Source organism: Rhopilema esculentum, chromosome 9, assembly GCF_057945365.1.
Source record: "Rhopilema esculentum isolate cy_ngs chromosome 9, ASM5794536v1, whole genome shotgun sequence".
NCBI classification, from domain to species: Eukaryota; Metazoa; Cnidaria; class Scyphozoa; order Rhizostomeae; family Rhizostomatidae; genus Rhopilema; species Rhopilema esculentum.
This window is the reverse complement of record NC_142823.1, coordinates 12,215,799-12,240,398: the sequence shown is the minus strand read 5'-3', so window position 1 is coordinate 12,240,398 and position 24,600 is coordinate 12,215,799. Positions and strand designations below refer to the sequence as shown.

Here is a 24,600-nt window from a genome sequence, read left to right as displayed (position 1 = left end):
CTGACCATTGCTGACCCATTGCTGAACCATGTTCCATTTTTTAATTGACATTTCTTAAAGTGGCAAAGAATTTTTAAATTGAACAGTTTGATTTCTACTATATTTGTTTTGTGGACATATTTCCTTGTTTTTAAGCCATAGAAAAATTATTTTCTTTGAATTTGAGATCTTTAATGAAAATTTGGCCTGACCATTGCTGACCCATTGCTGAACCATGGTCCATTTTTTAATTGACATTTCTTAAAGTGGCAAAGAATTTTTAAATTGAACTTTTTGATTTCTACTATATTTGTTTTGTGGACATATTTCCTTGTTTTTAAGACAAAGAAAAATTATTTTCTTTGAATTTGAGATGTTTTATGAAAATTTGGCCTGACCATTGCTGACCCATTGCTGAACCATGTTCCATTTTTTAATTGACATTTCTTAAAGTGGCAAAGAATTTTTAAATTGAACAGTTTGATTTCTACTATATTTGTTTTGTGGACATATTTCCTTGTTTTTAAGCCATAGAGAAATTATTTTCTTTGAATTTGAGATGTTTTATGAAAATTTGGCCTGACCATTGCTGACCCATTGCTGAACCATGTTCCATTTTTTAATTGACATTTCTTAAAGTGGCAAAGAATTTTTAAATTGAACAGTTTGATTTCTACTATATTTGTTTTGTGGACATATTTCCTTGTTTTTAAGCCATAGAAAAATTATTTTCTTTGAATTTGAGATGTTTTATGAAAATTTGGCCTCACCATTGCTCACCCATTGCTGAACCATGGTCCATTTTTTAATTGACATTTCTTAAAGTGGCAAAGAATTTTTAAATTGAATAGTTTGATTTCTACTATATTTGTTTTGTGGACACATTTCTTTGTTTTTAAGCCATAGAAAAATTATTTTTTTTATATTTGAAACGTTTTATGAAAATTTGGCCTGACCATTGCTGACCCATTGCTGAACCATGGTCCATTTTTTAATTGACATTTCTTAAAATGGCAAAGAATTTTTAAATTGAATAGTTTGATTTATACTATATTTGTTTTGTGTACATATTTCCTTGTTTTTAAGCCATAGAAAAATTATTTTTTTAAAATTTGAAATGTTTTATAAAAATTTGGCCTGGCCATTGCTGAACCATGGTCCTTTTTTTAATTGACATTTCTTAAAATGGCAAAGAATTTTTAGATTAAATAGTTGGATTTCTACTATATTTGTTTTCTGGACACATTTCCTTGTTTTTAAGCCATAGAAAAATTATTTTTTTAAAATTTGAAATGTTTTATAAAAATTTGGCCTGGCCATTGCTGACCCATTGCTGAACCATGGTCCATTTTTTAATTGACATTTCTCAAAATGGCAAAGAATTTTTAGATTAAATAGTTTGATTTCTACTATATTTGTTTTGTGGACATATTTCCTTGTTTTTAAGCCATAGAAAAATTATTTTCTTTGAATTTGAGATGTTTTATGAAAATTTGGCCTGACCATTGCTGACCCATCGCTGAACCATGGTCCATTTTTTAATTGACATTTCTTAAAATGGCAAAGAATTTTTAGATTAAATAGTTTGATTTTTACTATATTTGTTTTGTGGACATATTTCCTTGTTTTTAAGCCATAGAAAAATTATTTTTTTAAAATTTGAAATGTTTTATAAAAATTTGGCCTGGCCATTGCTGACCCATTGCTGAACCATGGTCCATTTTTTAATTGACATTTCTTAAAGTGGCAAAGAATTTTTAAATTGAATAGTTTGATTTCTACTTTATTTGTTTTGTGGACACATTTCTTTGTTTTTAAGCCATAGAAAAATTATTTTTTTTATATTTGAAATGTTTTATGAAAATTTGGCCTGACCATTGCTGACCCATTGCTGAACCATGGTCCATTTTTTAATTGACATTTCTTAAAGTCGCAAAGAATTTTTAAATTGAATAGTTTGATTTCTACTATATTTGTTTTGTGGACACATTTCTTTGTTTTTAAGCCATAGAAAAATTATTTTTTTTATATTTGAAATGTTTTATGAAAATTTGGCCTGACCATTGCTGACCCATTGCTGAACCATGGTCCATTTTTTAATTGACATTTCTTAAAGTGGCAAAGAATTTTTAAATTGAATAGTTTGATTTCTACTATATTTGTTTTGTGGACATATTTCCTTATTTTTAAGCCATAGAACAATTATTTTCTTTGAATTTGAGATGTTTTATGAAAATTTGGCCTGACCATTGCTGACCCATTGCTGAACCATGGTCCATTTTTTAATTGACATTTCTTAAAGTCGCAAAGAATTTTTAAATTGAATAGTTTGATTTCTACTATATTTGTTTTGTGGACATATTTCCTTGTTTTTAAGCCATAGAACAATTATTTTCTTTGAATTTGAGATGTTTTATGAAAATTTGGCCTGACCATTGCTGACCCATTGCTGAACCATGGTCCATTTATTAATTGACATTTCTTAAAATGGCAAAGAATTTTTAGATTAAATAGTTGGATTTCTACTATATTTGTTTTCTGGACATATTTCCTTGTTTTTAAGCCATAGAAAAATTATTTTTTTTATATTTGAAATGTTTTATGAAAATTTGGCCTGACCATTGCTGACCCATTGCTGAACCATGGTCCATTTCCTAATTGACATTTCTTAAAATGGCAAAGAATTTTTAGATTAAATAGTTGGATTTCTACTATATTTGTTTTCTGGACATATTTCCTTGTTTTTAAGCCATAGAAAAATTATTTTTTTTATATTTGAAATGTTTTATGAAAATTTGGCCTGACCATTGCTGACCCATTGTTGAACCATGGTCCATTTTTTAATTGACATTTCTTAAAATGGCAAAGAATTTTTAAATTGAATAGTTTGATTTATACTATATTTGTTTTGTGGACATATTTCCTTGTTTTTAAGCCATAAAAAAATTATTTTTTTAAAATTTGAAATGTTTTATAAAAATTTGGCCTGGCCATTGCTGAACCATGGTCCTTATTTTAATTGACATTTCTTAAAATGGCAAAGAATTTTTAGATTAAATAGTTGGATTTCTACTATATTTGTTTTCTGGACACATTTCCTTGTTTTTAAGCCATAGAAAAATTATTTTTTTAAAATTTGAAATGTTTTATAAAAATTTGGCCTGGCCATTGCTGACCCATTGCTGAACCATGGTCCATTTTTTAATTGACATTTCTCAAAATGGCAAAGAATTTTTAGATTAAATAGTTTGATTTCTACTATATTTGTTTTGTGGACATATTTCCTTGTTTTTAAGCCATAGAAAAATTATTTTCTTTGAATTTGAGATGTTTTATGAAAATTTGGCCTGACCATTGCTGACCCATCGCTGAACCATGGTCCATTTTTTAATTGACATTTCTTAAAATGGCAAAGAATTTTTAGATTAAATAGTTTGATTTTTACTATATTTGTTTTGTGGACATATTTCCTTGTTTTTAAGCCATAGAAAAATTACTTTTTTTAAATTTGAAATGTTTTATAAAAATTTGGCCTGGCCATTGCTGACCCATTGCTGAACCATGGTCCATTTTTTAATTGACATTTCTCAAAATGGCAAAGAATTTTTAGATTAAATAGTTTGATTTCTACTATATTTGTTTTGTGGACATATTTCCTTGTTTTTAAGCCATAGAAAAATTATTTTCTTTGAATTTGAGTTGTTTTATGAAAATTTGGCCTGACCATTGCTGACCCATTGCTGAACCATGGTCCATTTATTAATTGACATTTCTTAAAATGGCAAAGAATTTTTAGATTAAATAGTTGGACTTCTACTATATTTGTTTTCTGGACATATTTCCTTGTTCTTAAGCCATAGAAAAATTATTTTTTTTTAAATTTGAAATGTTTTATGAAAATTTGGCCTGACCATTGCTGACCCATCCCTGAACCATGGTCCATTTTTTAATTGACATTTCTTAAAATGGCAAAGAATTTTTAGATTAAATAGTTTGATTTTTACTATATTTGTTTTGTGGACATATTTCCTTGTTTTTAAGCCATAGAAAAATTATTTTCTTTGAATTTGAGATGTTTTATGAAAATTTGGCCTGACCATTGCTGACCCATTGCTGAACCATGGTCCATTTTTTAATTGACATTTCTTAAAGTGGCAAAGAATTTTTAAATTGAATAGTTTGATTTCTACTTTATTTGTTTTGTGGACACATTTCTTTGTTTTTAAGCCATAGAACAATTATTTTTTTTATATTTGAAATGTTTTATGAAAATTTGGCCTGACCATTGCTGACCCATTGCTGAACCATGGTCCATTTTTTAATTGACATTTCTTAAAGTCGCAAAGAATTTTTAAATTGAATAGTTTGATTTTTACTATATTTGTTTTGTGGACATATTTCCTTGTTTTTAAGCCATAGAAAAATTATTTTCTTTGAATTTGAGATGTTTTATGAAAATTTGGCCTGACCATTGCTGACCCATTGCTGAACCATGGTCCATTTTTTAATTGACATTTCTTAAAGTCGCAAAGAATTTTTAAATTGAATAGTTTGATTTCTACTATATTTGTTTTGTGGACATATTTCCTTGTTTTTAAGCCATAGAACAATTATTTTCTTTGAATTTGAGATGTTTTATGAAAATTTGGCCTGACCATTGCTGACCCATTGCTGAACCATGGTCCATTTTTTAATTGACATTTCTTAAAGTCGCAAAGAATTTTTAAATTGAATAGTTTGATTTCTACTATATTTGTTTTGTGGACATATTTCCTTGTTTTTAAGCCATAGAAAAATTATTTTTTTTATATTTGAAATGTTTTATAAAAATTTGGCCTGACCATTGCTGACCCATTGCTGAACCATGGTCCATTTCCTAATTGACATTTCTTAAAATGGCAAAGAATTTTTAGATTAAATAGTTGGATTTCTACTATATTTGTTTTCTGGACACATTTCCTTGTTTTTAAGCCATAGAAAAATTATTTTTTTAAAATTTGAAATGTTTTATAAAAATTTGGCCTGGCCATTGCTGACCCATTGCTGAACCATGGTCCATTTTTTAATTGACATTTCTCAAAATGGCAAAGAATTTTTAGATTAAATAGTTTGATTTCTACTATATTTGTTTTGTGGACATATTTCCTTGTTTTTAAGCCATAGAAAAATTATTTTCTTTGAATTTGAGATGTTTTATGAAAATTTGGCCTGACCATTGCTGACCCATTGCTGAACCATGGTCCATTTTTTAATTGACATTTCTTAAAATGGCAAAGAATTTTTAAATTGAATGGTTTCATTTCTACTATATTTGTTTTGTGGACACATTTCTTTGTTTTTAAGCTATAGAACAATTATTTTCTTTGAATTTGAGATGTTTTATGAAAATTTGGCCTGACCATTGCTGACCCATTGCTGAACCATGGTCCATTTATTAATTGACATTTCTTAAAATGGGAAAGAATTTTTAGATTAAATAGTTGGACTTCTACTATATTTGTTTTCTGGACATATTTCCTTGTTCTTAAGCCATAGAAAAATTATTTTTTTTAAATTTGAAATGTTTTATGAAAATTTGGCCTGACCATTGCTGACCCATCGCTGAACCATGGTCCATTTTTTAATTGACATTTCTTAAAATGGCAAAGAATTTTTAGATTAAGTAGTTTGATTTTTACTATATTTGTTTTGTGGACATATTTCCTTGTTTTTAAGCCATAGAACAATTATTTTCTTTGAATTTGAGATGTTTTATGAAAATTTGGCCTGACCATTGCTGACCCATTGCTGAACCATGGTCCATTTATTAATTGACATTTCTTAAAATGGCAAAGAATTTTTAGATTAAATAGTTGGATTTCTACTATATTTGTTTTCTGGACATATTTCCTTGTTTTTAAGCCATAGAAAAATTATTTTTTTTATATTTGAAATGTTTTATGAAAATTTGGCCTGACCATTGCTGACCCATTGCTGAACCATGGTCCATTTCCTAATTGACATTTCTTAAAATGGCAAAGAATTTTTAAATTGAATAGTTTGATTTCTACTATATTTGTTTTGTGGACATATTTCCTTGTTTTTAAGCCATAGAAAAATTATTTTCTTTGAATTTGAGATGTTTTATGAAAATTTGGCCTGACCATTGCTGACCCATTGCTGAACCATGGTCCATTTCCTAATTGACATTTCTTAAAATGGCAAAGAATTTTTAAATTGAATAGTTTGATTTATACTATATTTGTTTTGTGGACATATTTCCTTGTTTTTAAGCCATAGAAAAATTATTTTCTTTGAATTTGAGATGTTTTATGAAATTTTGGCCTGACCATTGCTGACCCATTGCTGAACCATGATCCATTTTTTAATTGACATTTCCTAAAGTGGCAAAGAATTTTTAAATTGAATAGTTTGATTTCTACTATATTTGTTTTGTGGACATATTTCCTTGTTTTTAAGCCATAGAACAATTATTTTCTTTGAATTTCAGATGTTTTATGAAAATTTGGCCTGACCATTGCTGACCCTTTGCTGAGCCATGGTCCATTTTTTAATTGACATTTCTTAAAATGGCAAAGAATTTTTAGATTAAATAGTTGGATTTCTACTATATTTGTTTTCTGGACACATTTCCTTGTTTTTAAGCCATAGAAAAATTATTTTTTTAAAATTTGAAATGTTTTATAAAAATTTGGCCTGGCCATTGCTGACCCATTGCTGAACCATGGTCCATTTTTTAATTGACATTTCTCAAAATGGCAAAGAATTTTTAGATTAAATAGTTTGATTTCTACTATATTTGTTTTGTGGACATATTTCCTTGTTTTTAAGCCATAGAAAAATTATTTTCTTTGAATTTGAGATGTTTTATGAAAATTTGGCCTCACCATTGCTGACCCATTGCTGAACCATGGTCCATTTTTTAATTGACATTTCTTAAAATGGCAAAGAATTTTTAAATTGAATGGTTTCATTTCTACTATATTTGTTTTGTGGACACATTTCTTTGTTTTTAAGCTATAGAACAATTATTTTCTTTGAATTTGAGATGTTTTATGAAAATTTGGCCTGACCATTGCTGACCCATTGCTGAACCATGGTCCATTTATTAATTGACATTTCTTAAAATGGGAAAGAATTTTTAGATTAAATAGTTGGACTTCTACTATATTTGTTTTCTGGACATATTTCCTTGTTCTTAAGCCATAGAAAAATTATTTTTTTTAAATTTGAAATGTTTTATGAAAATTTGGCCTGACCATTGCTGACCCATTGCTGAACCATGGTCCATTTTTTAATTGACATTTCTTAAAATGGCAAAGATTTTTTAGATTAAGTAGTTTGATTTTTACTTTATTTGTTTTGTGGACATATTTCCTTGTTTTTAAGCCATAGAAAAATTATTTTCTTTGAATTTGAGATGTTTTATGAAAATTTGGCCTGACCATTGCTGACCCATTGCTGAACCATGGTCCATTTTTTAATTGACATTTCTTAAAGTGGCAAAGAATTTTTAAATTGAATAGTTTGATTTCTACTTTATTTGTTTTGTGGACACATTTCTTTGTTTTTAAGCCATAGAAAAATTATTTTTTTTATATTTGAAATGTTTTATGAAAATTTGGCCTGACCATTGCTGACCCATTGCTGAACCATGGTCCATTTTTTAATTGACATTTCTTAAAGTCGCAAAGAATTTTTAAATTGAATAGTTTGATTTCTACTATATTTGTTTTGTGGACACATTTCTTTGTTTTTAAGCCATAGAAAAATTATTTTTTCTATATTTGAAATGTTTTATGAAAATTTGGCCTGACCATTGCTGACCCATTGCTGAACCATGGTCCATTTTTTAATTGACATTTCTTAAAGTCGCAAAGAATTTTTAGATTAAATAGTTGGATTTCTACTATATTTGTTTTCTGGACATATTTCCTTGTTTTTAAGCCATAGAAAAATTATTTTTTTTATATTTGAAATGTTTTATGAAAATTTGGCCTGACCATTGCTGACCCATTGCTGAACCATGGTCCATTTCCTAATTGACATTTCTTAAAATGGCAAAGAATTTTTAAATTGAATAGTTTGATTTCTACTATATTTGTTTTGTGGACATATTTCCTTGTTTTTAAGCCATAGAAAAATTATTTTCTTTGAATTTGAGATGTTTTATGAAAATTTGGCCTGACCATTGCTGACCCATTGCTGAACCATGGTCCATTTATTAATTGACATTTCTTAAAATGGCAAAGAATTTTTAGATTAAATAGTTGGATTTCTACTATATTTGTTTTCTGGACACATTTCCTTGTTTTTAAGCCATAGAAAAATTATTTTTTTAAAATTTGAAATGTTTTATAAAAATTTGGCCTGGCCATTGCTGACCCATTGCTGAACAATGGTCCATTTTTTAATTGACATTTCTCAAAATGGCAAAGAATTTTTAGATTAAATAGTTTGATTTCTACTATATTTGTTTTGTGGACATATTTCCTTGTTTTTAAGCCGTAGAAAAATTATTTTCTTTGAATTTGAGATGTTTTATGAAAATTTGGCCTGACCATTGCTGACCCATTGCTGAACCATGGTCCATTTTTTAATTGACATTTCTTAAAATGGCAAAGAATTTTTAAATTGAATGGTTTCATTTCTACTATATTTGTTTTGTGGACACATTTCTTTGTTTTTAAGCCATAGAACAATTATTTTTTTTAAATTTGAAATGTTTTATGAAAATTTGGCCTGACCATTGCTGACCCATTGCTGAACCATGGTCCATTTTTTAATTGACATTTCTTAAAATGGCAAAGAATTTTTAGATTGAATAGTTTGATTTCTACTATATTTGTTTTGTGGACATATTTCCTTGTTTTTAAGCCATAGAAAAATTATTTTCTTTGAATTTGAGATGTTTTATGAAAATTTGGCCTGACCATTGCTGACCCATTGCTGAACCATGGTCCATTTCCTAATTGACATTTCTTAAAATGGCAAAGAATTTTTAAATTGAATAGTTTGATTTATACTATATTTGTTTTGTGGACATATTTCCTTGTTTTTAAGCCATAGAAAAATTATTTTCTTTGAATTTGAGATGTTTTATGAAATTTTGGCCTGACCATTGCTGACCCATTGCTGAGCCATGGTCCATTTTTTAATTGACATTTCTTAAAATGGCAAAGAATTTTTAGATTAAATAGTTGGATTTCTACTATATTTGTTTTCTGGACACATTTCCTTGTTTTTAAGCCATAGAAAAATTATTTTTTTAAAATTTGAAATGTTTTATAAAAATTTGGCCTGGCCATTGCTGACCCATTGCTGAACCATGGTCCATTTTTTAATTGACATTTCTCAAAATGGCAAAGAATTTTTAGATTAAATAGTTTGATTTCTACTATATTTGTTTTGTGGACATATTTCCTTGTTTTTAAGCCATAGAAAAATTATTTTCTTTGAATTTGAGATGTTTTATGAAAATTTGGCCTGACCATTGCTGACCCATTGCTGAACCATGGTCCATTTTTTAATTGACATTTCTTAAAATGGCAAAGAATTTTTAAATTGAATGGTTTCATTTCTACTATATTTGTTTTGTGGACACATTTCTTTGTTTTTAAGCTATAGAACAATTATTTTCTTTGAATTTGAGATGTTTTATGAAAATTTGGCCTGACCATTGCTGACCCATTGCTGAACCATGGTCCATTTATTAATTGACATTTCTTAAAATGGGAAAGAATTTTTAGATTAAATAGTTGGACTTCTACTATATTTGTTTTCTGGACATATTTCCTTGTTCTTAAGCCATAGAAAAATTATTTTTTTTAAATTTGAAATGTTTTATGAAAATTTGGCCTGACCATTGCTGACCCATCGCTGAACCATGGTCCATTTTTTAATTGACATTTCTTAAAATGGCAAAGAATTTTTAGATTAAGTAGTTTGATTTTTACTATATTTGTTTTGTGGACATATTTCCTTGTTTTTAAGCCATAGAAAAATTATTTTCTTTGAATTTGAGATGTTTTATGAAAATTTGGCCTGACCATTGCTGACCCATTGCTGAACCATGGTCCATTTTTTAATTGACATTTCTTAAAGTGGCAAAGAATTTTTAAATTGAATAGTTTGATTTCTACTTTATTTGTTTTGTGGACACATTTCTTTGTTTTTAAGCCATAGAAAAATTATTTTTTTTATATTTGAAATGTTTTATGAAAATTTGGCCTGACCATTGCTGACCCATTGCTGAACCATGGTCCATTTTTTAATTGACATTTCTTAAAGTCGCAAAGAATTTTTAAATTGAATAGTTTGATTTCTACTATATTTGTTTTGTGGACACATTTCTTTGTTTTTAAGCCATAGAAAAATTATTTTTTCTATATTTGAAATGTTTTATGAAAATTTGGCCTGACCATTGCTGACCCATTGCTGAACCATGGTCCATTTTTTAATTGACATTTCTTAAAGTCGCAAAGAATTTTTAAATTGAATAGTTTGATTTCTACTATATTTGTTTTGTGGACATATTTCCTTGTTTTTAAGCCATAGAACAATTATTTTCTTTGAATTTGAGATGTTTTATGAAAATTTGGCCTGACCATTGCTGAGCCATTGCTGAACCATGGTCCATTTTTTAATTGACATTTCTTAAAATGGCAAAGAATTTTTAGATTAAATAGTTGGATTTCTACTATATTTGTTTTCTGGACATATTTCCTTGTTTTTAAGCCATAGAAAAATTATTTTTTTTATATTTGAAATGTTTTATGAAAATTTGGCCTGACCATTGCTGACCCATTGCTGAACCATGGTCCATTTCCTAATTGACATTTCTTAAAATGGCAAAGAATTTTTAAATTGAATAGTTTGATTTCTACTATATTTGTTTTGTGGACATATTTCCTTGTTTTTAAGCCATAGAAAAATTATTTTCTTTGAATTTGAGATGTTTTATGAAAATTTGGCCTGACCATTACTGACCCATTGCTGAACCATGGTCCATTTATTAATTGACATTTCTTAAAATGGCAAAGAATTTTTAGATTAAATAGTTGGATTTCTACTATATTTGTTTTCTGGACACATTTCCTTGTTTTTAAGCCATAGAAAAATTATTTTTTCAAAATTTGAAATGTTTTATAAAAATTTGGCCTGGCCATTGCTGACCCATTGCTGAACCATGGTCCATTTTTTAATTGACATTTCTCAAAATGGCAAAGAATTTTTAGATTAAATAGTTTGATTTCTACTATATTTGTTTTGTGGACATATTTCCTTGTTTTTAAGCCGTAGAAAAATTATTTTCTTTGAATTTGAGATGTTTTATGAAAATTTGGCCTGACCATTGCTGACCCATTGCTGAACCATGGTCCATTTTTTAATTGACATTTCTTAAAATGGCAAAGAATTTTTAAATTGAATGGTTTCATTTCTACTATATTTGTTTTGTGGACACATTTCTTTGTTTTTAAGCCATAGAACAATTATTTTTTTTAAATTTGAAATATTTTATGAAAATTTGGCCTGACCATTGCTGACCCATTGCTGAACCATGGTCCATTTTTTAATTGACATTTCTTAAAGTGGGAAAGAATTTTTAAATTGAATAGTTTGATTTCTACTATATTTGTTTTGTGGACATATTTCTTTGTTTTTAAGCCATAGAAAAATTATTTTTTTTATATTTGAAATGTTTTATGAAAATTTGGCCTGACCATTGCTGACCCACTGCTGAACCATGGTCCATTTCTTAATTGACTTTTCTTAAAGTGGCAAAAATTTTTTAAATTAAATTCAAATTCAAAAGCAAGATCAAGCCCCCCGCCCCCTTCAAAGTCAAGAAAATTTCTAACAAGAAAGATGGGCTCCACCCTCTATGTCCCTACAAGAAATCTCCACTGTTTAAAATCCTGGTATTTTCTTCCTTTCCTACTAAGAAATTTTTGCCTATAAGTAATTTTTTACATGGTTATATGTTTCATTATTAAGCAGGCACCAGGTAGCTTTGAGACGGTGGGCGTTTTAAAGAAGTGGGGGCTAAAAGCTTTCAAAAAGAGGCTTTCCTGGTAGTTTATTACTTAATATTTGACATTTTTAGCAGTCCCCCTGCCCCCCCCCCCTGCTACGCGGTGCCTGTTAAGTTGGGTATTCCAAGATTAGCTTTGTTTTGTAGACATATTTCCTTGCATTCAAATAAGAAAACATTTATTTCCTTTGGATTTAAATTTTCTTATGCATGCAATCATGGTTTGACCATCGCTAAGCTAAACCATGGCTCAACCAACAAGCAACTGCCATTTTTGAGCGCGCTTTTTCAAACACAAGATGGCCGTTTGGATTGCAGTTCGATCATCTATCAGTGCGTTCACCTTTGCGATTCATGTACGCAGCAAAAACAAGATAATTTTTTAAAAGGTTTGTGCAGTTGGGAAGTTTGTTGATTATGTTGAAAGCTTCATCGTAAAGAACTGCTAGGTAACAAAGCGTATTTAATGTTAGGCCCGGACAGATCTAGAAGACTTGGGACCCTTTTTCTGACCGAAAGTATTGTTGCGAGTGATGCAAGATTTCGAAATAAGAACGTTTTTGTGGAGCGATTTGATTATGGATAACGTTTGATCCCGATAAAAAGATATATACGGATAGATCGCGTTTACACGGTGCCGTACAACTTTTGATAAGGAAAGACTTCCCCTTCATTACAAGTACGGATAAACCAGACTTTTCGCAACGAAAGGCTTCAGTTTAAACTCTCCTCGCTCCAGAGTTGATTTAAAGAATTTTAAAAATTTAGAAAATTGGACTTTATGGGCGTTGTCTTTCTAAATTTCTAACGACCACGCCCCTTCTACTATCAGGGTATACACCAATTTAACTTAAACTTTTTTTGATAAAATTCTTTAAATGTTTTTGTACAAAATCTTTTATTCCAGATTCGCATTAAGAGCAAAAATTTTAGTCTACTTGAAAATTTTCATAATGTTTTTGGTCACGACATTGATTTTATTATGACATTAGAAAACTTTCATTAGGAATTTGACCGTGATTGATAGCTAAGGGGGTAAAGTTTCACCTGGAACGATTATTGTTGTGAAACCCCTTACAAGTTCATACTTCAATTCTCTGTAAAAATTAGAACACAAGCAGAAACAATATGAAAGATTGTATCCGGAAGTGACTTGCGAGCTTTATGCACTTCAATGCACGATTATGATGCCCTGGAAGCAGGCCTGGCTTCAGGAATTTTTTTTGGGAGGGTGCAAGTGTTTATCTACCAAATACATTTTGGCATTATTACACTCCGTTAATGCGACTGGTGCATTGTGCTTCGCACTTTCAGAGATGGGGCCACAAAACTGAGCCAGGGGGGTTAAGAATAAAGTTCAGTGACATAGTAGGACCCGCCATGGCTGGGTCCGATGCGAAAGTAATTTTTTGAAATTAAGCCTTCTAGGATGGCTAGAAATGCATCTCCCAGACTAAAATTGTCTCTGGTTTTGTCAAATATCTTGGGATTAATCTTCTTCTGTGATGTTCCTGAAAATTCTCTTCTGGATCAACGGAAAAACTGAACTCCAGAACTTTTCAATATCTTTGAATGTTTTTAAAAATTACATGAAGTACAATTTTCTACAAAAAATTTTATCTACTCGTCAAAATCCCAATTTTACTGACTAAAACACAAATGCCTATTCTTGTGTTACAACCAACCCCCCCCCCCCCCACACACACACACACACACACACCCATGGAACCGGCCCTGCCTGGAAGCCCCATTCTACAGATTGTGAGAGGCTAGTATTTGCATACAGTCTCATGAAAACAAGTTCAAGAACTGCATGTTAAGCCTGAACTTTGCCAAACTTTACGCACACTTTTCATCCTAGATAAGATGCCTTTCTTAAAAATTGATCAGGAACCTCGAAGTGCTCTAATCAACAACAAATAAAAATATGATATCAAGCAAAGTGAGCTTTCTTGTGAAAAGCAAAGCTTTGCATTAAAATTTACTGTGCCAGAACTTTGATGAGCTCAAAGAGAATCTCAGCAGGAGTTCATAAAGTGCAGAAGTTCATAGAGCGCTTACAGCAGGAGTTCCTGAAGTGCAGAAGCAAGAGGAATCTTAAAGAAGAAAAAAAGCAAAAGTGAACCATGGCTTGATCATGGTTGGTTGATATGTTTGAAGCATGGTTTGATCATGGTCAAGAGACATGGTTGAATCATGGTTTGATCATGGCCAAGAAACATGGTTGAATCATGGTTCGATCATGGTCAAATGACATGGTTGAACCATGTTTGAACCATGTTTCAAACCAAGTTTACAAGCATTATGCAATTCCTGTAAAACTTCACAGTTGTATTTTCAAAAATTCAAATGTTTATATGGTTGAACCCTGATTTGACCTTAATTGGTAAAATGATTAGATGACATGGTATAACCATGGAAAAACATGGTTGAAACACATTTGTTGAGCATGGTTAAGCCATGGTTCAACCATGAACAGATAACCATGTATTGGCTATGGTCTGACCATGGTTTAAACTGAAATCATAAAAAGAACTGAAAATTTCAAAATTGTTTAAAATAATCCTGAACATTTCAGCTTTCAATATTGCTCAAGCAAATTTATGAAAAAGTAAACATTTTGAAATTTTAGACATGGTTCAGCAATGGGTCCCATTGGAAATTGGTGGTTCTACCATGGTTAACCATGGTCATTTCGTTGCTCAACCATGGTGGGAAATGGTTGAAAACCATGGTGTAACCATTGTCAGCCATGGTTGAGCAATGGTTTTTTCGCAGGGGAATGGCTCATTTGCAAAGATTTTGCAATTGGAATTTTTTAGATTGGGTGGGCTTTGATATGATAGTGATGTCATAGTTTTAAATTTTAAGGAATTTCAAGGATTCACATTAGCAATGCAAGTGTGAATCTCACAACTACTTAACTTTGCTTAAATTCACTTTTTCCACCCCATTGCTTTGACATTTCACTTTAATGCAATCAATTAATAGTATATCAAAACTGATTATTCTAAATTGATATTTGGGTTTGAATTTTGTTTAAGACAGATTAGAATTGCACATTTTAATATCTTCATTTAGCGTAATATAGAACCTACCATACCAGCAACAGATTGGCACAGTCAAGCGCCATTTTGCTTGATTTTATTTCACTTTTCTCAACTGCCTAGCATGAATAATAAAACAGTGATTTTAAGCATCGTTTTCTTACTTTTTGATATTCAGTCAGTTTGACGACAATAATTTGACCTAACCAACAGTTACTCTCTACGTCTCAGAAATAATTATATATTTTTAAAATATTTTTTATAGTCTTTTGGTATAAATTTTCCCTTACCTTCCAGGTGGTTGAAAACGGAGAAAGTTGTGGGGAGAAAGAGAAGGTATGTTCGCAATCCTGTGTACTATTTTGCATGAAAAGAGATCAAATTGTTCATTTTGTTAATATCCTTCTTAGTCAGGCTAGAATGTACGTCAGTCGTAACTGGATGTACTACTTGAGTAAATTTTAGGCTGGACTTTACTTTGTTTGCAATTTCACTTCTTATCACCATATTCTTTGAACATTACGCTCTGTTGCACTCAATGAATATTGCATCAAATGTGATCATTCTAAATTGATCTTAGGGTTTAAGTTGTCTTCAAGACGATTTTGAATAGTACACTTACGTTCAAAAAGTATTGGGACGAATTCGATAAACGAATTATGGCATTCCGTTGGATTCGGTTTTGCAACCGAAACTTTTTCAGATTTAGGCAGTCTTTCTACAAATAATCTAGGCCCAAGTTTCCCCAAAATGGAATAAAAAGTTAACAAAATGCTTCAACTTATGAAGAATAACCAAGAAAACACAGGATTCTTTCGATTTTCCTGATTATAACAGCAAAATATGCAGAAGGGCTGAATGGCCTAACAATGGCAAAGTCACATGACCTTCCAAAAATTTTAGAGCTGTCCAAACAAATACAACTTTTTAATTTCACGTCTGCATTACAAAAGAAATTATTAAAGAAATTATAAAATCAAACTTTTAAGCTTCAAAAAAAGTTTACTTCATCGACGAAAATGCTACAAAGTTTTTAAATTATTGCATTTATTCAAGCTACTTTTAAAATTGCGTAACATTAAAGGAGAAGCCATTGTACTCATCGTCGATGAGTAATTTTTGCTTTGAGAGAGCATTTTCTTCTTATAATGCTGAAAAATTTGTATTTTTCATGACTTCTATAGCCATGTTTTTGCTTATGTTCCATTATTTAGCTTCTTTTACATGACAACATAATATCTAGTAAGGATTCAAACCTATTACTTTGCAGTTCCCTCAGTAAAGACCTGTCGTCCCTCGGCGTCGTAAACTTCTTTGGTCTGCAAACCCTTGGTAAATTTTTTTCTGTTCTTGTACGGAAAAACTTTTTACACACCAGAAAAGCTGCACTCATTGAGCAGCCGAGAATTGATGCAATATCGCAAAATCCATTTACTTTATTATAGTAGAAAGCACTTTGTAAGCGCTTCTCTTAACTCAGTTCTTGAGTTTCAGAGCTTCCATGTTTTCGTCTCGAGACCTATAGAAATTTTATGGTAGATGTATTTTTAATTTTTTGGCGTACATAAAAGGCTTCAAAATATCAACAATGTGAAAATTTCATGGAATTAACTGCCGTACTTTTTTAATGAGAAAGATTTTAAAAAAGTCTTTCCGAATTTGTTGCATAAAATGTCTTCGAAGTTTCGAAGGGTGTCCGAATACTTTTTTAACCTAAGTGTAGATTTCAATATCTTCAATGCTAAGATACTAGCAAATTAAAAGATTTTATTTTTTCATTTAACAGTTTTGATTTTTAGTCAGTTTGACAACAATAATTTCAGCCTATCAACCGTTACTCTCTACGTCTCAGAAATAATTATATATTTTTAAAATATTTTTTATAGTCTTTTGCTATAAATTTTCCCTTACCTCCCAGGAGGTTGAAAACGGAGAATGTTTGGAGGGGAAAGAGAAGGTATGATCGCAATCCTGTGTATTATTTTGCATGAAAAAAAATCAAATTGTTCATTTTGTTAATATCCTTCTTAGTCAGGCTAGAATGTACGTCAGTCGTAACTGGATGTACTGCTTGAGTTAATTTTAGGCTGGACTTTACTTTGTTTGCAATTTGTTTGCAATTTACTTTAATAAGAGAGTTAATATTATCTTTCACTTGATTGAAACTCATTGGGTTTATGAAGTCATTTCTAAAGATTATCAAGCAATTCCCAAATCAATTACGGTTCATTAACTAAAATTTCATATCTAGTTAGTTTTGCGTAAAAAATTATAAATTGCAGACCTTTCCCTGCTTAGTATTTTCAATATGCTAAATTTTCTGATCATTTGAATGAACATTTGAAATTACTTGTACTGAATGTAATGTGCAATTTGACTTAACACAGATGCAGCCCCTTTCCCCATATGTAACCCCCTTCCACCTTATTATGTAACCCTTTTCCCCATAAGGTACATAGGCAGAAGAAAATTTTATCCTTTTATGTGGTATTGGAATGAGTATAATAATTATTGGACCATTAAGAATTTATTCATAATTTATTATTACAAGTTATACTATATTGCCCCTCCACATAAGGTGTACACAATTTGCAATTTTTATACAATGCTAAATATACATTGTTGTTGTTTTATCATTTTAAGGCAATTTAATCATATTATTTTAGTATTTCCATATTGTATTTGCAGATGTGTTCCACTTGGCTTAATATTTCTTGTCTTGCATGTTTTGCTGAAATTCTTCTCATATTTGGTGAGTATTATTGATCTTTTTTTAGACTGAACACCTTATAATTCCTTTATACAACACTCTTAGTGCAGTAGTACGTATGCTGCTTTTAACATGCTGAACCCGAATTTCAAATTGTTTTAAGTTTAAATGTTTTGGAAATATAAAACATTGTTGCTATGATTGTTGATTTCACATGACCAAAATTATTTTTATATTATTTTTCTGCAATTCTAATGTTAACTGGATGAGACATTGATGAATTGAATGTTGTTTTTAACTATTGATACCCATTTGCCCATATTATAATGTATATTTTTTTTCTTTCTAGTTGTTATTTTATATTGAACTTGTTCCAGTTTATTCTTTGGTTCATTTATAATAAACAGTTGGTGAGTTTACAAATTATATGGAATATAATATTTTGATATGATTTCCCCTGTCTATTGAATATCACTCCATACAGAAGTATATATGAATTACATAACATAGTGGTAATTGCAACAAATGGACTTACTTAATGCAATCATAGTTTAATATCAAAATTGTATATAGCATTACTGTACCATTCCAAAGAAGGGTTTGAAATAGATCTTTTCTGTTGCCATGTCTTTTGCATATGGAACATAATTTTTTTCAAACTGAAGCTGTTTTACATAAATCAACATTTGCTTATGCCCTGTTAGATGTTCAAATTTAATAAAAAATCAAACATTTTCATATATAGATAACCCTTTAACGTATGGTCTGGTAGTTTTGTTTTGTTCTCCATTTTTGGAAATAAAATATTTGATGCATATTAATGTATGCAGTTTTTGTAATACAATTTTTAATAGAGAGTGCGGGAAAACAACCGACCCGAGCGAGGCACGAACTCACGATCCCTGACTTTGTACGTCAAGTGCTCTACCGCTGAGCTATCGGGTCGTGATTTCAAGCCAACACCCAAGGCTGAGTCATTCACCCGCACCGCCCCTCTCTTTTACCAGATACACAAACCATTTTACCAGATAATACAATTTTTGCAATTTGGTAATGAATAAAATCATGATGACTCAAACATGTTTATTCATGTAGACCAATTTTCCATTTATGTCATTTATATCTTATCTTAAATATCTTTTTGTTTTCTTTCAAACAGTTGGTAATTATTGGATTGAATCCTGTTGCCTTTTATTGAGATATTTTAAATTATATTGTCCGTAAGTCTACATTTAACACTTTTTAATGTTTTTTCTTATAAGTGAACCTACCATTTTCTGTTACATTTCAATATTATAATGGATATGTTTCCAAACAAACTTTTTATTACAACCCTATTAAAATTGAAATATAATTTTTGTTAATGAAAAATATAATGGAAAGAGAGTGTCTATCATTTTAAACTTTTTACACCCAAATTCTAATGCTTTTTTTATACATGCTTGATTTGACTATGAATGATATATATGAGTGACTGTATTTCACTAATCTGACCTTGCTTTATTCAATTGTATTGCCATTTTATCTGCATGTTCATACAGAAATAAATATACATATACCATTTAGCACAAGATATTGAAGTTGGGAACTAGCCCTCAAAATATGGTCCAGATATCTTTGTTTTAGTACTGTCCCCGGTGAAAAATCTTGCAGGATCCTACAGGATCCTGAAGGATCCTATAAGGATCCTAGATTTTTAGGATCCTGGACAAGATCCTACCAAAAATCCTGCAAGATCCTGAGTGCATATGATCCTATATAGGATCCTATGTAAGGATCCTGTAGGATAAACACAATTTAAGATCTGACACAGAATCCTACTAAAAACCTGACAGGATTCTAAAACAGGATCTTGAATAGGATCTTGCTAGGATCCAGACTGACATTGCAGGATCTTACAAGAACTAGATTAGGATCTTACACATAATGATTCCAAGATCCAATTGGATTGTGACATGGATCCTGTCAGGATCTTGAACATGGCGATAGGATCCTATAGATTCTTAAACAGGATCCTGTTACATTTTGACCAGGATCCTACCAGCATCTTGAATCTTAAGTGTATAGGATCTTATACAAGATCCAGCGTAAGGATCCTATAGGATAAACACAGCTTAAGATCTGACAAAGGATCCTACCATAAACATTACAGGATTCTAAAACAGGATCTTGAATAGGATCTTGCTAGGATCCAGACTGACATTGCAGGATCTTACAAGAACTAGATTAGGATCTTACACATAATGATTCCAAGTTCCAATTGGATTGTGACATGGATCCTGTCAGGATCTTGAACATGGCGATAGGATCCTATAGATTCTTAAACAGGATCCTGTTACATTTTGACCAGGATCCTACCAGCATCTTGAATCTTAAGTGTATAGGATCTTATACAAGATCCAGCGTAAGGATCCTATAGGATAAACACAATTTAAGATCTGACACAGGATCCTACCAAAAACCTTACAGGATTCTAAAACAGGATCTGGAATAGGATCTTGCTAGGATCCCGACTGTCAATGTAGATCTTACAAGAACTGGAATAGGATCTTACACATAAGGATTCCAAAATCCTATTGGATTGTGACAGGGAACCCTGTCAGGATCTTAAATATGATTGTGTTAGAATGCTTTGCAGAAAAAATAGACATCTTATTCAATAATCTTTGAGTTACTGAAAGTAAAGAAAATATTTTAATTGTGCTGATATGTCTTCAAAACTGTGGAAACAAATCCTTTAACTTCAGGGTCTGCATCTTCCATTGAAAAGAACACAACACGTGACAAAATGTTGTCACATGAAATTATTTTGAAAATTTCACAGTCTGCTATTGCGACAAAATGACTTCCTAGCAAACCCTCGACATGAAATTGACGCATGACTGGATCTTCTGGGTTTGGAAGCTCGTCTGTTTGGCAAATATTTTTTTGCAAATTCTTGGCAACTTTAATGATTGCAAAGAGTCCTCTTGAATTTTTTAAGAAGCACTGTATTTTCCCATAGTTAATTGTTCTTTCTTCTTGTGTATAAAAAAATGATACAAAAAAACTACAAGATGATCTGCGGTATGAATAGCTTTCACTGTGAAATATCTCGCCTTCTTTAGTAATCCTTGAAGAGAATACTACTTCTTCATTATCACCAATTAAATTGAGAGTATCCAAATCAAGATTTTGAACCAGAGGAACCGTCTTTTGTAGGGGCTTATAAAAATAGATGGTTTCGGACATCATTACTTTTTTCTCATTTAACTGCAAAACATTTTTGCAGTAATTTTTTGCTTGTGGTGGGTACGTAACATTCCGCAAAATTTCAGATTGATATGTCTGAGATGTAGCCATATTACGAATCATTTGAGAAATTATGCCTCTTGTACCATGGAACTTCTTTTTTAACAAATAGATCATGCCTTCGAATACGAAGGCAGATTGTAAGATTGGGTTTCCATGATTTCTTGTTTGCTGAGCAAAGTGACTGATTGAGTGTAAATTATATGTTCTTTCTTTCTTCCCATACAATTCTTCAACAAGTCGAACATAGGAATCAAGCATTAACTCTGCTAATGTTATATCTTCTTCGACAAGGGAATCGTCGGTTAGAATGCGCAGACCAGTCACAAATAAGCTATGGTGGAAAAAATGTTCGGCTGGCAGATACCTCCGCAAACAAGGCAAACTCATGTGAAAAAGAAACATTCCTTTTTCGTGGGCCTTCCATTTTCCTAATTCACCAATAGTTCTCATTTTCTTTGGGAAGTCATGGGGTAGTTTTACTGCAGTGATTGAAGTATCAATTGCATGTATGCATTCTTTCAAGCAAAAAGGAGCTTCATTACTTGATAAGAAAAAAAAACTCTTTAACCTTCTATACAATTCACCTTCTAAAACTTGATGCATGAAATCCAAAAGAACTTTTTCAGGAATTTTTAAAATTTCATGTACTGGTGATGATCCTTTTACACCAAAAATAGAACTCTTGCTATTTGCGAGATCAGCATGTTGCATGGTATCTTCATGATTCCGTAGAGGTGCCTTCGTTGATTTGTAGGGGTAATACCTTAAAAGTGGATTATCCCCATCCTTTTCACCTGGTTCTAAACAAATCGAGCATCCAAACTTGCCATTATACTGCTTCATGTTTAGAGAAGCAGCTTTTGCAGGAAGATCTGCAACTTGCCCCTGGATGCGCAGTTTACATGACAGGCGCCTATTTGGTACCTTCAAGTCAAATCCATTCGTAAGATTGAGCACTTCTGTAACAAAATGCGTCTGGAACATTGTAAAGTTAGGTTTCTCCTTGCCATACCAAAGGCCACAGAAAAGAATGTTACGAAATGAATATCGCAAATGCTTTGCTAATTCAATTATCATTGCGAAAATGGGCCAGATTTTCAGATTTCTAGATTTGACTGCGGTTGATCCATCGATGTGCCAAGTCAGTGAAAAGGTATATGTTCCATTTATATCTGGATTTCTTGGAACCTCATCTCGATAGATTAATCCATCACTAACATCACTGAAATGACCTTGGTATTGGTATGATGAAATGTTTTCTTCTATGGAAGGCCAGTTGTCTAAAAGGAATTTTGAAAATTAAATTTTCTTTCGATCATTAACTTTGTCAATGCTTAAGCAACCCAAGAAGTAGGATCTTGCAATTTCTGCAACCCCCTAAAATTAAAAGAGCACTATCACCATCAAATCAAATGAGAACACCCTGTTGAGTACAATTGATCAAATCTGACCTCTCCATTAAATCGGTTTGCAGTACCGTAAATCTTCCAATAAAAAACCTAAAAGCTTAATAATTACTTTAGAATGGGGGTTTATTCGGCAGCAGCCAAGAAAATACCAGGAATAAAATTTTACATTGATTCATGACTGATCATTTGAGTCTACAGATGAGACCATAAGGGGTCTGGGACACAGGCTAGCTTATTCGAGGACTTACGGTATATCTAAATGGCATCTATCAAGTAACTTTTATTAGGTACTTTACTTACCAAATATAATTCTTTGAATTTGTGGTAACAGATCTATGATAACGTATTTGAACGGCTCCATTCTTTTGTTGTAATTTTCACAAGTTTCAACTTGACAAGGTGTATTTCCATGCAATTCTTGATGGCAGACTTTGCATTTCGAATATTCGGTTTTTTGGTACTGGAGGTGTCGCATGCTTTTGGAGATGGCAGCACTGCTGTCTGGAATGCCCACATTTTGGTGTAAAATTGTGTTCAGGAAAAGTAGGAAATCTGTCTGCGCCTTCTTGCTGAAGTTGTGTTTCTCTGCCATCGCAACAAACATGTATTGGAATGTTTCCCCGGAGTTTCAGAACCATCAAAAATAGGAGTTATTCTTTCTTCAAAAACTGTATCCTCACTCTCTAGTAAGTCACTTCCAATGTTGGATTCCTCCTCTGTCCTGTCACTGACATTTGTAGCATCATCTACAAAACATAAAAATTTGTTAGATAGTTTCAAGGGAAAAGCTGCTTGTGCAGCAACAGACAACAGTCGCTAGACAAGGTCGCCATGCCCCCCACTTTTTTGCAAAGCATTTAGTTTTAAAGCTGCACTAAAAGAGGAAGGAAGCCTTGGCCCCTCCACTTTCAAATTTGTGGCCTGGGTCTCGTGGTAATTAGAATTTCCATGGTGATGTGGCTACACCCCTGTAATGGTAGCCTACTATTGATCCAAAAAATTCCTTAAAAGGTCTTCGGCTGCAGAATGCATTTTGTGGGGTTGAGGGTTGACAGCTTAAGTTCAAGTATTTTATTAAAAAGCGTACAAAGCCATTCTTATTTGTCCTATTCAGGATAAATTTCATTGGCGGACGATTAACTTGTTAAAAAAGCATACGAGAACAAAGGATTGAAAGACATTGTTTCTAAGATCAAAGCTATGACGTTAGCCCGCATATTTATCATATAGGACAAAAATTTGGCATACAGCTTATAAAAACACGATACTGGTTGTGTGTAAATACAAATGTTACCTTGTTCCACTGAGGTATTGTCTGCCTCGTGCTCGACAGCAGTTCCAATATTCTGTTCACTGGGGTCTTGGTCAATTTGAACGTCCCTTGCATTGCTGAATTCTGAAAAAGGGAACTCAGTAATTTCTTCTTCTTCTTCTTCTTCTTCTTCTTCTTCTTCTTCTTCTTCTTCTTCTTCTTCTTCTTCTTCTTCTTCCTCATTGCCACTAAATCTGAAAGAACATCTCATCCATTCAGCAACTCTCTGGTGTGAAGGCAAATTTTGTGAATCCGGTGCACCCGCTTGCATTCTGAGTCTCTTCGGGTAGTCCAGAATATCAGAGGACTTTGACGACAAAACCGCTTCGTCATTTTCTGAAACAGTCAAGCTTGAAAAGGAGGATGCTGCTTTCTCTGAACTGAAGAAATTGCTCGGAACTATGGGGGCAGCTGGAGAACTAACGCTAATTTCTAAAGAAATTGAATCGTTTTCATCCATCTTTCCTAGCCTAATTCTTTCTTTGAAACATCTTCAGCTTAAATATTCTTATCCCAAATTCACATCCAAGGTGTGATCGCGTAATCGGTGCTCTGGTACGGGGGTAAAAGAATTAGAGGCAGTACGTATTTTTTCCCCGTGATAGCCTTCTCGGAGGAACTGCATTCTCGCGCGCTTTTTTTAACCAACCAATCAGAGGACACTTCGCAAATGTAAGTGTGTCTTATTTGGACGGTTGGACAATAGTGACGAGCTTTAAGGCTGCGTTCACATTGCACAAGCATTTACTTGCGTCATTGCGCAGTAGGTGGCAACCCATCTTTGCGAAAGATTTTCCATTCACATTGGCAGCTTT

General features: G+C 31.8%; 2 protein-coding genes across 2 annotated transcripts; both read right to left on the bottom strand.

Moving 5' to 3' along the window:
- Nucleotides 1-20,464: 20,464 nt before the first annotated feature.
- On the bottom strand, nucleotides 20,465-22,141 carry LOC148959699 (uncharacterized). Its single transcript, XM_089110300.1, has one exon. The coding sequence runs from the start codon at nucleotides 22,139-22,141 to the stop codon at nucleotides 20,465-20,467; it is 1,677 nt and encodes a 558-aa protein (XP_088966426.1).
- Nucleotides 22,142-23,007: 866 nt separating this feature from the next.
- Nucleotides 23,008-24,245, bottom strand: LOC135688137 (uncharacterized). The gene is made up of 2 exons (XM_089110316.1): nucleotides 23,768-24,245; nucleotides 23,008-23,219 (listed from the first exon to the last, which is right to left on the bottom strand). The coding sequence occupies exons 1-2, from the start codon at nucleotides 24,243-24,245 to the stop codon at nucleotides 23,008-23,010; spliced, it is 690 nt and encodes a 229-aa protein (XP_088966442.1).
- Nucleotides 24,246-24,600: the final 355 nt, after the last annotated feature.